This window comes from Pseudophryne corroboree, chromosome 9 (genome assembly GCF_028390025.1).
Source record: "Pseudophryne corroboree isolate aPseCor3 chromosome 9, aPseCor3.hap2, whole genome shotgun sequence".
Taxonomy (NCBI): domain Eukaryota; kingdom Metazoa; phylum Chordata; class Amphibia; order Anura; family Myobatrachidae; genus Pseudophryne; species Pseudophryne corroboree.
The window spans coordinates 61343661-61360009 of record NC_086452.1 but is presented as its reverse complement, the minus strand read 5'-3'; the positions used below and the strand labels follow the sequence as shown (position 1 = coordinate 61360009).

Genomic DNA, 16349 nt, shown 5'->3' with positions numbered 1-16349 from the left:
CCTTCTTGGGAAACCGTCTATGAGTTCCTGAACAATAGCAGGCGGTATGTTTTGCCATTCCATCTTAAGTACAGGTCGAGTCAGGAAGAAAGTGAAGTTGGCCTAGTCGCCTAGTTGTCTGTCGCTCCAATTCGTCCCAGAGGTTCTCAGTGGGGTTAAGGTCTGGACTCTGAGCTGGTCAGTCCATCTGGGTTACTGAATTTTCTGTATACCAGTCCAGCCTCGCCCTGGAACATGACAGTGGCATTGTCGTCCTGATAAAAACATTTGTTGTTTCTGTAGAACTGCCACAATGTGGGGAATAGAGTTAATGTGACCATGCATTACAGTGGACTCATGCCAAGCCAGCTAAAACAGCCCCACAGCATAACGCCACCACCTCCATATTGTACTGTAGGTACTATACACTCTGGCATCAGATGTTCTCCTGGCAATTACCAAACCCGTCCATCTGATCTGAATAGTATAAACCGTGATTCGTCACTCCATAAAAAGTGCATGGGCCCACCTGCAAAGTGTTCTTGATGAAACCAGCACATTAGCGCCATTTGGAAATCATATGAAATGGTATGTATGGAACCCATGTTCTTTCACAGCTCCGTGGTTAGCACTCTCCGGTCCCTGGGTTGCAGTTTTTGGGGTGGTCCAGGGCGAGGTGCATTCCTGAAATTTTCTTCCACGCATTCAACGCTTCTCATACCTCTGATCGAGCAGCCTGCGATAATCCCTTTTCAAACTTTGTTAGCTCCTTCCGGCAAGCCATTTTGTTGGCAAATCATCTAATCCATGCCCCTCTACTAGGTTTATACCTTCACGAACACGTGTCTGCTGCAGGAGTGCACCATTTCAGGGGTGTCTACTCACTTCTGTCAACATAGTGTATTTGTGTCTGTAGCGAAGGAAGCTAGCAATAACGAGATTATATTTCTAGATTGTTTCTACAAAGAGCATTCGTGAAGATAGTTCAAATCATGTTTCATTTACACCAAGTGACAGTTTGTGTTGCCCAGTTCCTGATTCAGGAGACACAGCGTCCTCTCTGCGCCAGTACACTGATCCCTGCCACCCACACATACATATTACACACACATCCACATATATAATACACAGACATTCACCTGCACATATATAATACACACATACTCCCTTACACAACAGAGACACCAATATACTACATAATACACTCTCATCTACACATAGATAATACATGAACATACAAACACTGTCCCACACACAAATACACATTCATCCACATGTATTACACACATACACATTCTCCGACATACATAATACACACACATACAACACTGTACTACACACACCAATACACGTTCATCCACACGTACTATTACAGATCAAATATACATTCACCTGGACATACAAAATACACACATATACACTCACCAACACATACCTAAAACTCGCATACATAATACACATTCACCTACAACACTGTCCCACACAAACCAATACACATACATACATAACCCATACATGCCTAAAACAGTAACACACACCCCAACATACATAATACACATACACTTAACCATACAATACTGTCGCACACACCAATACACATACATACATACATACATAACCCATACATGCCTAAAACAGTCACACACACACCCCAACATACATAACACACATACACTTAACCATACAATACTGTCTCACACACCAATACACATACATAATCCATACATGCCTAGAACAGTCACACACTCACCATTACACATTCACCTACACATATATACAACACATATACACTAACATACCAATACACATTCAGCTACACATACATATCACACATACAACAAACTCACCTACATGCACACAATTCATATACAGAAACCTGGCTACATACCCACAAGTAACCACATCCTGCACACACACACACACACACACAGAGGCATACATACGCACCTCATAGCCCGGAGAGACAGTTTATAGGCCAGGTCTGCGTCATGCGGCAGCAGTGCTGAGAAGAGGTATTTGGCGAAGGTGTGCATGGGTACACTCTCCCGGTGTATGATCTCGCCCAGACCGCTGAATGGACCTCCTGAAACACAAGACTCTGCATGAGCAACATTCACTGTGTGCACAGCTCTCCCATAGTCTATTATAGGGAAATAATGAAAATCCCTTATAAGTGGACATCAATGCAAGTGCTTGCTACCTTCTGTACAGTATGTTATCCTATGATGGGCACCTATAGCTATCACGGGAGGCAATCACCAGACTGCCTGTCGGGATCCCGGCAGTCACAATGCCGACACTGGAATGCCGACAGAGAAATGCCGCCACTGGTATACCGTGCCCACAGCGTGGCGAGCGCTGCCGGCATACTGGTGCCTGGGATCACGACAGCCGGAATCCCGGCCGCCGGTAACACGTATGTATTCCGCTATCACACTCCCTCTAATAGGAGAACATTGAGGACAGTGCAACCAAATTTTGGCGGTCAGAACGGTGGTAGTGTATGGACATTTGCTCGTCGCACTATAAGACTCACACTCTATCCGTCGCTCAAGCCTCAATGTCAATACTGTCCATCTGGAGCACGTGTGTGTAAATGGATCCAGTCGTAGCTAATTTACAGGGCATATTTACTAAGCACCAGGTTTTGGCTTGGAGAGTTGGATTTAAAAAGGGCAATATAATTACATGCAAAACTTGTTTTGCATGTATTACTAAAGCCCCTTTAAGTCCATAAACCGATGTTTAGTAAATACACTATGTCTTATAGGCCCTACACACTGGGCGATATTACTGAAAGATATGAACGATCTCATTCATTAATGAACGAGATGCCGTTCATATCTTTCAGCGTATATGCACCAACGATGAACGATGCGCGGCCCCGCGCTCGTTCATCGCTGGTGCCCCGTCGCTTGTGCATGCAAGCCAATATGGATGATCTCGTCCATATTTGCCTGCACTGCTATGGAGCCGGGTGACGGGGGGAGTGAAGAAACTTCACTCCCCCCATCAACGCCGCCGAGTCGCCCGTATCCGCCGTTGGGCAGCTCGGTGGCGGATCACATAGTGTGTAGGGCCCTTTATTCTCTCTGTAAGCTTGTCATGGTCTGAAAATCTATCAGGCTATAAAGACAACTATCACAGGACCAGTAATCTCCCACCTACAAATCCTCTTCCCAAGTTTTGCCGGGTGAACAGAACTAGAAGTCTGACCTCTCTCTACATATAAATGGTCCACTCTCACTTTAACTTTCCCAGATGCAGTAACTGTGGTTTCAGGCTCCAGGCTACGTGGCCTGATTCAGAAGTGAATGCGATTTTATGTAACTGCCACTACAAACTCCTTCCCTGCTGTATCAGTGCCTCCCAATGTGCAATGGCTGAGACTCTTAGCATCCATACACACACTAATACCGATTTGTGCATCATTAGACGCCACCAGCGGTCATACCAATGAAATGTCATCAGGTGCAGTGTCTCCATCTGAATATGGCCTCCTAAGTGAGTGGGTGAGTGTCTGTGTACACAACCACTTTCCAAGACAACATGCCCATAACTTCTACTACATAATTTAGTGTTACAGCGCCAGCAAACACTTAGCAAAAGGCGGTAGCCCCAGCAGATGGCGCTGTCTCACCTTCCAGTAACAAGATGCACTGTTTGCGCAGGGTCTGGACAAGAACTGCATCTAACTCCAGCTCCTGGAGGCGGGCAATGATCTGCTCCTCGTTGCGACACACTTTGTCCTGTGCGTACAACCCTTCCGGCATTAGCCGCTGTTGCCCCATGCCCATCAGTGCCACCTCCAGCGCCAGGGAAAGGTAGGATTCCCCACTTTCCAGGGAGCCACTTAACACGCACACGTGTTGGTAGTTTGGGTGCTGAGGCTCGCTGGATTCTGTAAGGGAGAGAGAAGGAACACATGAAGCACAATGTACAGTCTGTAGCCAACCTGAACTTTTGTTCCTTGTGCCCCCCCACCCCACACACACAGCTAATAGTCTAACCTCTAGCCAATCAGAGGTTGGAGAGAAAGCGAGGGTCCATGCTCTCCTATATAACTCAGAGGAACCCCTCTCCCCACTGTGTGAGTGCAATCGGATCATGTGGCTTATGGGGACCATATTGTGATCTCCTACCTGTCCCTTCCATGGCATTCTCCTCGTCCACCTGGCACGCCTCTGTCAGAGTGGTAAATAAACAGCCAATTGGGTCCAGTGGGTGCCCCACCCATCCTTCCAGATTGGTGATTGTGGTTGTATTTCTTTGAATTAACTCTGCAAAAATGAAAGAAATAAAAAATTCTACCACCAGTAAAGGAATCAGTAATACACACAAGACTAACCTGAAGGTAGATCAGTCTGATCCTCTAACATTCATGCTCTTGCCACCTGCAAATGCCCAGTGCCACAGGATTTCTCCCGGCCCAATCCACTACATGTACAGGCCCATCCCACTACATGCCACAGGCTTGCTCCAGGCCCATCTCCCCCAGTGCTGCATGCTTGCTCCATGCCCATCTCCCCCAGTGCTGCACGCTTGCTCCATGCCCATCTCCCCCAGTGCTGCACGCTTGCTCCATGCCCATCTCCCCCAGTGCTGCATGCTTGCTCCAGGCCCATCTCCCCCAGTGCTGCACGCTTGCTCCAGGCCCATCTCCCCCAGTGCTGCACGCTTGCTCCAGGCCCATCTCCCCCAGTGCTGCACGCTTGCTCCAGGCCCATCTCCCCCATTGCTGCACGCTTGCACCAGGCACATCTCCCCCAGTGCTGCAGGCTTGCTCCAGGCCCATCTCCCCCAGTGCTGCACGCTTGCTCCAGACCCATCTCCCCTAGTGCTTTACGCTTACTCCAGGCACATCTCCCCCAGTGCTGCACGCTTGCTCCATGCCCATCTCCCCCAGTGCTGCATGCTTGCTCCAGGCCCATCTCCCCCAGTGCTGCACGCTTGCTCCAGGCCCATCTCCCCCAGTGCTGCACGCTTGCTCCAGGCCCATCTCCCCCAGTGCTGCACGCTTGCTCCAGGCCCATCTCCCCCATTGCTGCACGCTTGCACCAGGCACATCTCCCCCAGTGCTGCAGGCTTGCTCCAGGCCCATCTCCCCCAGTGCTGCACGCTTGCTCCAGACCCATCTCCCCTAGTGCTTTACGCTTACTCCAGGCACATCTCCCCCAGTGCTGCATGCTTGCTCCATGCCCATCTCCCCCAGTGCTGCATGCTTGCTCCAGGCCCATCTCCTCCAGTGCTGCATGCTTGCTCCAGGCCCATCTCCCCTAGTGCCGCATGCTTGCTCCAGGCCCATCTCCCCCAGTGCTGCACACTTGCTCCAGGCCCATCTCCCCCAGTGCTGCAGGCTTGCTCCATGCCCATCTCCCCCAGTGCTGCACGCTTGCTCAGGCCCATCTCCCCCAGTGCTGCAGGCTTGCTCCAGGCCCATCTCCCCCAGTGCTGCATGCTTACTCCAGGCCCATCTCCCCCAGTGCTGCATGCTTACTCCAGGCCCATCTTTCCCAGTGCCGCAGGCTTACTCCAGGCCCATCTTTCCCAGTGCCGCAGGCTTGCTCCAGGCCCATCTCCCCAGTACCGCAGGTTTGCTCAAGGCCCAACCCACTACATGCTGCAGGCTCGCTCCTGGCCCATCTTTCCCAGTGCCGCAGGCTTACTCCAGGCCCATCTTTCCCAGTGCCGCAGGCTTACTCCAGGCCCATCTTTCCCAGTGCCGCAGGCTTGCTCCAGGCCCATCTCCCCAGTACCGCAGGTTTGCTCGAGGCCCAACGCACTACATGCTGCAGGCTCGCTCCTGGCCCATCTTTCCCAGTGCCGTAGGCTTACTCCAGGCCCATCTCCCACAGCAGGCTTGATCAGGACTATCACTCACTTCCGTAGGATGCACCATCCAGCACCAGACATTACCTTTTTTCTGCTGCTTGTAGATTTCCAGCTGCCGTTGTTGCTGTAATCGGAGGGTACTTATAATGGCAACTGCCAGGCGTAAAGCTTCTTTGGGGTAACCATGAGATCGCAGAGCATCCACTCTTGCACATGCAGTGGGAACATGTTCTGAAGCACAAAATATATGTATTAAGAAAAGTGGTAACAGGAGACCACAGAGAGCAATGACTGTACAAGTCTCATGTTTCTCTGCCCCCTTATACTGACTAAAACTTCTGTGTAACCCATGCTAATTCTCCACCTCTTGCCAGTGTCCTTCACCACAGGCTTTCTACATGCTGGCCTTGGGTTCAGTACTGCCCTGAAGCCCCAGTTCTTTGCCCCTCCGAACAGTGCTTGAGGGCCTTAAAAAAAACACCGCCACCAATGTCAGAACTGTAACCTGACATAATGGTTCAGAATCGCTGCCAAAGTCTCCCTTTAGGACCTTGCACAACTGCTGGTATGTCACCGGGCTACACTCTCCTAACCATGCCTCCCACTTACCTCTTCTTGCTAAAGTCACATTGCTAGAGGGTTCACAATATAATTATATGAAATGTAAATCTAACAGTTTACGGTCTATCTACATTTACAATGCAGGACATAGGTTACCGACGAGATCAGACAGCACATGTTCTAGTTTCCCAGTGGGAACGGATTTCTTTGCATTAATCCTCCCTTTGCCTGTAGTAGGAACTCACCTAGCCACAGGGGCTGACCCTGGGAGTTGAAGATCAAGCTCTCTCCATCTCTCTGGCAGGAGGGAGACAGGTAGAAGTCGCTGCTGATTATTCTCTGCAAGTGGCTGTCCTGCCAGTGTAAATCGCAGCCTTCGATAGCGCGGGTGAAAACCGTTCTCCGTGGACGTACTAAGGAGTCTATCAGTAAAGGGAGGAAATGAACTATTAACTGTACACTTGAATATGACACACTTAAGCGTGACTTTCTGGGAATTGGCTTTGGTATTCATAATTCAGATTATAATGAATTAAAAAAACAACTTTAATTTACCTTACCGATGACTGTAAGTATAGCCATTTACATGTAACAATAAATTAGACATTTGAACAAAATAATTATCAACTAAGCTACTGTAACTAGGTTGTAGCAAACCATAGATTTTAAGGGTGTAGTCCGACCGCCGGCATACCGACAGCGTGGCGAGCGCAAAGGGCACGGTGGCGCATTTATTCTCCCTCCAGGGGGGTCGTGGACCCCCACGAGGGAGAATATCTGTCGGTATGGCGGGTGTCGGGATTCCGGTGCTGGTATACTGTGCGCCGGTATATAATGCGCCGGTATATAATGATTTCCTACGGTCTGGCCTTTTCGTTAAAGCTCGCGCAGTGGAAGCAGATGCTCGGAGCCCAACGGCTCCCACTGCTATGGAGATGGGGTTAATTTCTTGTGTCACAATCCACAGGGATTGTCACAATTCACAGAACTTTACTTCTGTACATGGCGCAAGGAGGAACAAGACAACTTTACGATGATTCTATATGCATATTACTCAGGAGCAAGGTTGGAGTCTTCACATTGAACCAATCACCTTCTTTATTACCAATCCTAGGGAAGGGTATCAGGTGACGATCATGAATAGGAGGAAGACTCTGTATGGTGCCCAGCCCTGTGATACGTTCCCATCCGCTGCATTTACTTACACAGCATTACCAAGTATTGTCTGAGTGGAAGAGCTCCACAGACAGAAACTCTACAGGGAGGTAAATACAAGGCTTTAATCAACCTCCTGTCCTCCTTGTAAGAGCATGGCATGCGGGGCAATCAGGACAAGAGCACCTACAGGAGTCGCAGACATTGATTTGTGCTGATGATCTGGAGGAGGGTTGGATTGCTCAGGTCACAGAGATGCTCTCTCAGAAAAACTCTGCAGGTTTATTGAACGGCACCAGGAATGGTGAACATGGACAGAAAGCATCGGGTGGTCATTACGGAACAAATACATGCTGTTGGCTTGGTCCAGGTCAACTATTTTGCCTTCATGACGCCTTGCACAATATTTACTTCTCTGCCTGCAGGAGAATTATCACCTATGAATTATGGGGCGAGACGCTGTGTGGGCTCAACCAATACTTATGACAAGGCAGCCTAGCCATTCACTAGGGACCAGACTATTGGTTCAAAGGTGCCTCCGTGATGGGCAGGCGATGGAGCCAATCAGAAAGCTGATTTAATAACATGGAAGCCATGCATTTATTGGCGTGGCTGTGTACTCACCGTGACCATTGCTTTGAGGAAGGGCGTTGGTGATGTTGGGGAGGTCGTTGCCATAATTTCCATCCTCCAGCGGGCACACGTCCATGTCGCTCCACTTTCTCAGCTGCCGGAGCCAGCAGGCCTTTTCCTCTGGTTTGCAGTGAGGGTTCAGCACGATACAGACCCACAACGCCCCTAGAGAGATCGCCAAGACAAGTTGCAGCATTACCAAAATAATAGTTTTCAAAATGATGAAATAAGCAAGAAAGCAATTTAATAACGATTCATCAGGAGCATAAGACATGCGGTGAGGTGAGGCAGAGCCTTTCCTGTCATACTTACGTTTAAACCAGAGTTTTGACTGAATAAAATATATGAAAAAATAAGATTTTACTTACCGATAAATCTATTTCTCGGAGTCCGTAGTGGATGCTGGGGTTCCTGAAAGGACCATGGGGAATAGCGGCTCCGCAGGAGACAGGGCACAAAAAGTAAAGCTTTTCCAGATCAGGTGGTGTGCACTGGCTCCTCCCCCTATGACCCTCCTCCAGACTCCAGTTAGGTACTGTGCCCGGACGAGCGTACACAATAAGGGAGGATTTTGAATCCCGGGTAAGACTCATACCAGCCACACCAATCACACCGTACAACCTGTGATCTAAACCCAGTTAACAGTATGATAACAGCGGAGCCTCTGAAAGATGGCTTCCTTCAACAATAACCCGAATTAGTTAACAATAACTATGTACAATTTATGCAGATAATCCGCACTTGGGATGGGCGCCCAGCATCCACTACGGACTCCGAGAAATAGATTTATCGGTAAGTAAAATCTTATTTTCTCTATCGTCCTAGTGGATGCTGGGGTTCCTGAAAGGACCATGGGGATTATACCAAAGCTCCCAAACGGGCGGGAGAGTGCGGATGACTCTGCAGCACCGAATGAGAGAACTCCAGGTCCTCCTTAGCCAGAGTATCAAATTTGTAAAATTTTACAAACGTGTTCTCCCCTGACCACGTAGCTGCTCGGCAAAGTTGTAATGCCGAGACCCCTCGGGCAGCCGCCCAAGATGAGCCCACCTTCCTTGTGGAGTGGGCCTTTACAGATTTAGGCTGTGGCAGGCCTGCCACAGAATGTGCAAGTTGGATTGTGCTACAGATCCAACGAGCAATCGTCTGCTTAGACGCAGGAGCACCCATCTTGTTGGGTGCATACAATATAAACAACGAGTCAGATTTTCTGACTCCAGCTGTCCTTGCAATATATATTTTTTATGCTCTGACAACGTCCAGTAACTTGGAGTCCTCCAAGTCACTTGTAGCCGCAGGCACTACAATAGGCTGGTTCAGATGAAATGCTGACACCACCTTAGGGAGAAAATGCGGACGAGTCCGCAGTTCTGCCCTGTCCGAATGGAAAATCAGATATGGGCTTTTGTAAGATAAAGCTGCCAATTCTGATACTCTCCTGGCAGAAGCCAGGGCTAGAAGCATGGTCACTTTCCAAGTGAGATATTTCAAATCCACCTTTTTTAGTGGTTCAAACCAATGAGATTTTAGAAAGTCCAAAACCACATTGAGATCCCACGGTGCCACTGGAGGCACCACAGGAGGCTGTATATGCAGCACTCCCTTAACAAAGGTCTGGACTTCAGGGACTGAAGCCAATTCTTTTTGAAAGAAAATCGACAGGGCCGAAATTTTAACCTTAATAGATCCCAATTTGAGACCCATAGACAATCCTGATTGCAGGAAATGTAGGAATCGACCCAGTTGAAATTCCTCCGTCGGAGCACTCCGATCTTCGCACCACGCAACATATTTTCGCCAAATTCGGTGATAATGTTGCACGGTTACTTCCTTCCTTGCTTTAATCAAAGTAGGAATGACTTCTTCCGGCATGCCTTTTTCCTTTAGGATCCGGCGTTCAACCGCCATGCCGTCAAACGCAGCCGCGGTAAGTCTTGAAACAGACAGGGACCCTGCTGAAGCAAGTCCCTCCTTAGAGGTAGAGGCCACGGATCCTCCGTGATCATCTCTTGAAGTTCCGGGTACCAAGTCCTTCTTGGCCAATCCGGAACCACTAGTATCGTTCTTACGCCTCTTTGCCGTATAATTCTCAATACTTTTGGTATGAGAGGCAGAGGAGGAAACACATACACCGACTGGTACACCCAAGGCGTTACCAGCGCGTCCACAGCTATTGCCTGCGGATCTCTTGACCTGGCGCAATACCTGTCCAGTTTTTTGTTGAGGCGAGACGCCATCATGTCCACCATTGGTCTTTCCCAACGGGTTACCAGCATGTGGAAGACTTCTGGATGAAGTCCCCACTCTCCCGGGTGAAGATCGTGTCTGCTGAGGAAGTCTGCTTCCCAGTTGTCCACTCCCGGGATGAACACTGCTGACAGTGCTATCACATGATTCTCTGCCCAGCGAAGAATCCTTGCAGCTTCTGCCATTGCACTCCTGCTTCTTGTGCCGCCCTGTCTGTTCACATGGGCGACTGCCGTGATGTTGTCCGACTGGATCAACACCGGTTTTCCCTGAAGCAGAGGTTCTGCCTGGCTTAGAGCATTGTATATTGCTCTTAGTTCCAGAATGTTTATGTGAAGAGACGTTTCCAGACTCGTCCATACTCCCTGGAAGTTTCTTCCTTGTGTGACTGCTCCCCAGCCTCTCAGGCTGGCGTCCGTGGTCACCAGGATCCAATCCTGTATGCCGAATCTGCGGCCCTCCAATAGATGAGGACTCTGCAACCACCACAGAAGAGACACCCTTGTCCTTGGAGACAGGGTTATCCGTAGGTGCATCTGAAGATGCGACCCTGACCATTTGTCCAACAGATCCCTTTGGAAAATTCTTGCGTGGAATCTGCCGAATGGAATTGCTTCGTAAGAAGCCACCATTTTTCCCAGGACTCTTGTGCATTGATGTACAGACACCTTTCCTGGTTTTAGGAGGTTCCTGACAAGCTCGGATAACTCCTTGGCTTTTTCCTCCGGGAGAAAAACCTTTTTCTGAACAGTGTCCAGAATCATCCCTAGGAACAGCAGCCGAGTTGTCGGCATTAACTGGGATTTTGGAATATTCAGAATCCACCCGTGCTGTTTTAGCACTTCTTGAGACAGTGCTAATCCCATCTCTAGCTGTTCTCTGGACCTTGCCCTTATTAGGAGATCGTCCAAGTATGGGATAATTAATATGCCTTTTCTTCGAAGAAGAATCATCATCTCGGCCATTACCTTTGTAAAGATCCGAGGTGCCGTGGACAATCCGAACGGCAGCGTCTGAAACTGATAGTGACAGTTTTGTACAACGAACCTGAGGTACCCCTGGTGTGAGGGGTAAATTGGAACGTGGAGATACGCATCCTTGATGTCCAAGGATACCATAAAGTCCCCCTCTTCCAGGTTCGCTATCACTGCTCTGAGTGACTCCATCTTGAACTTGAACTTCTTTATGTACAGGTTCAAGGACTTCAGATTTAGAATAGGCCTTACCGAGCCATCCGGCTTCGGTACCACAAAAAGAGTGGAATAATACCCCTTCCCTTGTTGTAGAAGAGGTACCTTGACTATCACCTGCTGAGAGTACAGCTTGTGAATGGCTTCCAAAACCGTCTCCCTTTCGGAGGGGGACGTTGGTAAAGCAGACTTCAGGAAACGGCGAGGTGGATCTGTCTCTAATTCCAACCTGTACCCTTGAGATATTATCTGCAGGATCCAGGGATCTACCTGCGAGTGAGCCCACTGCGCGCTGTAATTTTTGAGACGACCGCCCACCGTCCCCGAGTCCGCTTGAGAAGCCCCAGCGTCATGCTGAGGCTTTTGTAGAAGCCGGGGAGGGCTTCTGTTCCTGGGAAGGAGCTGCGTGTTGCTGTCTCTTCCCTCGACCTCTGCCTCGTGGCAGATATGAATAGCCCTTTGCTCTCTTATTTTTAAAGGAACGAAAGGGCTGCGGTTGAAAAGTCGGTGCCTTTTTATGTTGGGGAGTGACTTGAGGTAGAAAGGTGGATTTGCCGGCTGTAGCCGTGGCCACCAAATCTGATAGACCGACTCCAAATAACTCCTCCCCTTTATACGGCAAAACTTCCATATGCCGTTTTGAATCCGCATCGCCTGTCCACTGTCGCGTCCATAAAGCTCTTCTGGCCGAAATGGACATAGCACTTACCCGTGATGCCAGTGTGCAGATATCCCTCTGTGCATCACGCATATAAAGAAATGCATCCTTTATTTGTTCTAACGACAGTAAAATATTGTCCCTGTCCAGGGTATCAATATTTTCAATCAGGGACTCTGACCAAACTACCCCAGCACTGCACATCCAGGCAGTCGCTACAGCTGGTCGTAGTATAACACCTGCATGTGTGTATATACTTTTTTGGATATTTTCCATCCTCCTATCTGATGGATCTTTAAGTGCGGCCGTCTCAGGAGAGGGTAACGCCACTTGTTTAGATAAGCGTGTTAGCGCCTTGTCCACCCTAGGAGGTGTTTCCCAGCGCTCCCTAACCTCTGGCGGGAAAGGGTATAATGCCAATAATTTCTTTGAAATTATCAGCTTTTTATCAGGGGCAACCCACGCTTCATTACACACGTCATTTAATTCTTCTGATTCAGGAAAAACTATAGGTAGTTTTTTCACACCCCACATAATACCCTGTTTAGTGGTACCTGTAGTATCAGCTAAATGTAACGCCTCCTTCATTGCCAAAATCATATAACGTGTGGCCCTACTGGAAAATACGGTTGATTCGTCACCGTCACCACTGGAGTCAGTGCCTGTGTCTGGGTCTGTGTCGACCGACTGAGGCAAAGGGCGTTTCACAGCCCCTGACGGTGTTTGAGTCGCCTGGACAGGCACTAATTGATTGTCCGGCCGCCTCATGTCGTCAAACGACTGCTTTAGCGTGTTGACACTATCCCGTAGTTCCATAAATAAAGGCATCCATTCTGGTGTCGACTCCCTAGGGGGTGACATCCTCATATTTGGCAATTGCTCCGCCTCCACACCAATATCGTCCTCATACATGTCGACACACACGTACCGACACACAGCAGACACACAGGGAATGCTCCTAACGAAGACAGGACCCACTAGCCCTTTGGGGAGACAGAGGGAGAGTTTGCCAGCACACACCAAAAGCGCTATATATATATATCAGGGATAGCCTTATAATAAGTGCTCCCTTATAGCTGCTTTGTTATATCAAAATATCGCCATAAATTTGCCCCCCCCCTCTCTGTTTTACCCTGTTTCTGTAGTGCAGTGCAGGGGAGAGACTTGGGAGCCGTCCTGACCAGCGGAGCTGTGAGAGGAAATGGCGCCGTGTGCTGAGGAGATAGGCCCCGCCCCTTTTCTGGCGGGCTCGTCTCCCGCTATTTAGAGAAATCAGGCAGGGGTTAAATATCTCCATATAGCCTCTAGGGGCTATATGTGAGGTATTTTTAGCCTTTATATAGGTTACATTTGCCTCCCAGGGCGCCCCCCCCCAGCGCCCTGCACCCTCAGTGACCGCGTGTGAAGTGTGCTGAGAGGAAAATGGCGCACAGCTGCAGTGCTGTGCGCTACCTTTAGAAGACTGCAGGAGTCTTCAGCCGCCGATTCTGGACCTCTTCTGACTTCAGCATCTGCAAGGGGGCCGGCGGCGCGGCTCCGGTGACCATCCAGGCTGTACCTGTGATCGTCCCTCTGGAGCTTGATGTCCAGTAGCCAAGAAGCCAATCCATCCTGCACGCAGGTGAGTTGACTCCTCCTCCCCTCAGTCCCTCGCTGCAGTGATCCTGTTGCCAGCAGGAATCACTGTAAAATAAAAAACCTAGCTAAACTTTTTCTAAGCAGCTCTTTAGGAGAGCCACCTAGATTGCACCCTTCTCGGCCGGGCACAAAAATCTAACTGGAGTCTGGAGGAGGGTCATAGGGGGAGGAGCCAGTGCACACCACCTGATCTGGAAAAGCTTTACTTTTTGTGCCCTGTCTCCTGCGGAGCCGCTATTCCCCATGGTCCTTTCAGGAACCCCAGCATCCACTAGGACGATAGAGAAATACTGATAATTTGTTTGAAATATCTTCTTTGCATTATTCTAATAAGTTTTATAGCCCAAACTCTGGAGTAAAAAGTCTATGGCAGGTGAGGCAGTGCCTCACCTGTGTATCCTTTCCACACATCTCTAATCAAAACTCACAAAATTTCCAGGAGTGTATACTGCTGCACCTGTGTATAATGCCCAGATGCACCCTTTGGCTCATATATTGCATGTAAATCTGGCTCTGGGGTTAGCCAGTGCCTCCTGAGCCATTTAGCTCACCGCACGTCCCTGAGCATAACAAAAGTCAAACTGACGTCAACTTCCGCAACTCACACACCAGGGTAGTAGGGAGGCCTGACGGCACTAATTCAGCACGGTGAATGGTATTTGTACATATTATTAATATATTAAACAATGATCTAGTGATCGATCCACAAAATGTATCTGATGGGCAATAAGAAGTCAGAAAAGAATTTGAGGTTAAACTATCAGCTGCCTTGCTAAGGAAGGGGGGCGGGGGGGTGGGGGGTCTTCTTATGGATCAACAAATGTAGAATATACACAAAGGCCCAGCCCCAGTGTAACTGTAACCCTGTCACTGCAAATATCGCCGACACACTCCAAAACACATCACAGCTCATTAACAATGGTTCCCCCGGACTGGTGTCACTGCCACCACACACGTACCAAGCTCATCCCAGAGCTGTCTGCACTTATCCGTCATGCCAGTTCCCTGTTGTCTCCAGAGAGCCAGCCTTGGGTCTGCCATGAACTGCTCTGTGATCAGGGTCAGCATTCGGGCGCCATTAGAGTCTCTCATCCGCAGCATCTCTCTCACCTGGATTGGACAGGAGACACAATGTAATAGCCAATAATAACTGGGGACCTTTTAGTACCACCAGTAGAATGCAGAACAGGATGATTATATAACTTTGGATCAATTCTTAAAAGCATACTTAATGTGGGACTTCATTATTTTTTTTTAAGTGATTAAAGAAAGGACACCTTCTCTAGAAATGTCTCCCATTAGCACGGGGAAACAGTAGTGGCCAGGGCAAGTGTAGGGGCGAGAGGTAGCACACTGGATAGCATTGCATCATAAGTTTAATTCTGACAAAGGCCCTATATGTGTGTTGGGTTTGTATGTTTTCTCTGTATTTGGGTGGGTTTCCTCTGGGTACTCCGTTTTCCTCTCACAATCCAAAAACTTATTGGTGAATGTTTCAACATCTGTAGAGCAGTCCGCTCTGTACGATGTATGAGATGTGCATAGTATATTTGCTTTCCCCTGCTCATGTGCAAGACAACTACCTAGGACTATAACAGAATGCTATTCCTGTATTTCAGACCTCAGCAATCTGTGACCTGCACGTCTGGATGAGCCGGTGTAGCAAGTGGGTGATGCCGCAATATCCTGCGCGTACATACAATGACCTGTAGAAAACCCAGCAATGCACTCTTTAGGAAGTATAAATGTTCTCTGGGTATGTGCTGCAGTAATATGGTTATACCTTGGCAAACATGGAGTTCAGCTGCTTCCCAGAGCTGTAATATCCTCCCTGAGACAGGAAGAGCTTCACTTGCTCCCTGACCTGTTCCTCGTCCAAATGCCAGCAGTTCTCATCGTTGATGCTCGCTCCGGCTGTGGGGTCAGGGGCACCTGAAAGGAGAGAGAGAGAAGCTCAGTCTGAGCAGAAACCGAAGTTCACATGACAGGTCAGAGAATAGTAATGTAAACCTCTTACCATGCACTTGGTTGATTTCAGAATTGGAGGACAAGATTTCGTCGGCCAGCTTCTGCGCGGTGGGAAGCACTTCTGTGTGGTGGGCCGTGATCAGGTACTGGACAAACTTTTGCAGCTGATCTCTGTTCATTTGGAAGAGGGTCTCTGAGATGGGAAGACGCAGTTTGACCTGGTCCGGCTTGCGGATGCGGTAGAGTGAGAGCGCCACTACGTGAGCGCAGTAGAAAATGTCCCTGTTGCCGCAACCACAGGTCACTGAGGTGATCTTGCAGCGGTCAAAACTGATGGCTACTTTGTAGGTGGCTTCTGTTTCAGACTGCGTGGCTGGCTCTGTCACTGTGCCGCTCAGGTGGAAACCTGGAGAAAATGGGAGGTTTATTAATCTCTATAGGATGCGTTCAGTTGATGCACAGGTCATGCTTAGATATTAGATGATCAT

General features: G+C 49.0%; 1 protein-coding gene across 1 annotated transcript in view; it reads right to left on the bottom strand.

The window, feature by feature from the left end:
* ZSWIM5 (zinc finger SWIM-type containing 5) overlaps positions 1 to 16349 on the bottom strand; it is a 93761-nt gene that overhangs the window by 12381 nt on the left and 65031 nt on the right. Inside the window, exons 2-10 of the mRNA XM_063939431.1 lie at positions 15911 to 16267; positions 15677 to 15825; positions 14853 to 15003; positions 8152 to 8325; positions 6618 to 6794; positions 5896 to 6042; positions 4122 to 4259; positions 3620 to 3880; positions 1927 to 2062 (exon numbers count right to left, since the gene is read on the bottom strand). Coding sequence (XP_063795501.1) covers positions 1927 to 2062; positions 3620 to 3880; positions 4122 to 4259; positions 5896 to 6042; positions 6618 to 6794; positions 8152 to 8325; positions 14853 to 15003; positions 15677 to 15825; positions 15911 to 16267 — 1690 coding nt within the window. The remainder of the gene's footprint in view (positions 1 to 1926; positions 2063 to 3619; positions 3881 to 4121; positions 4260 to 5895; positions 6043 to 6617; positions 6795 to 8151; positions 8326 to 14852; positions 15004 to 15676; positions 15826 to 15910; positions 16268 to 16349) is intronic.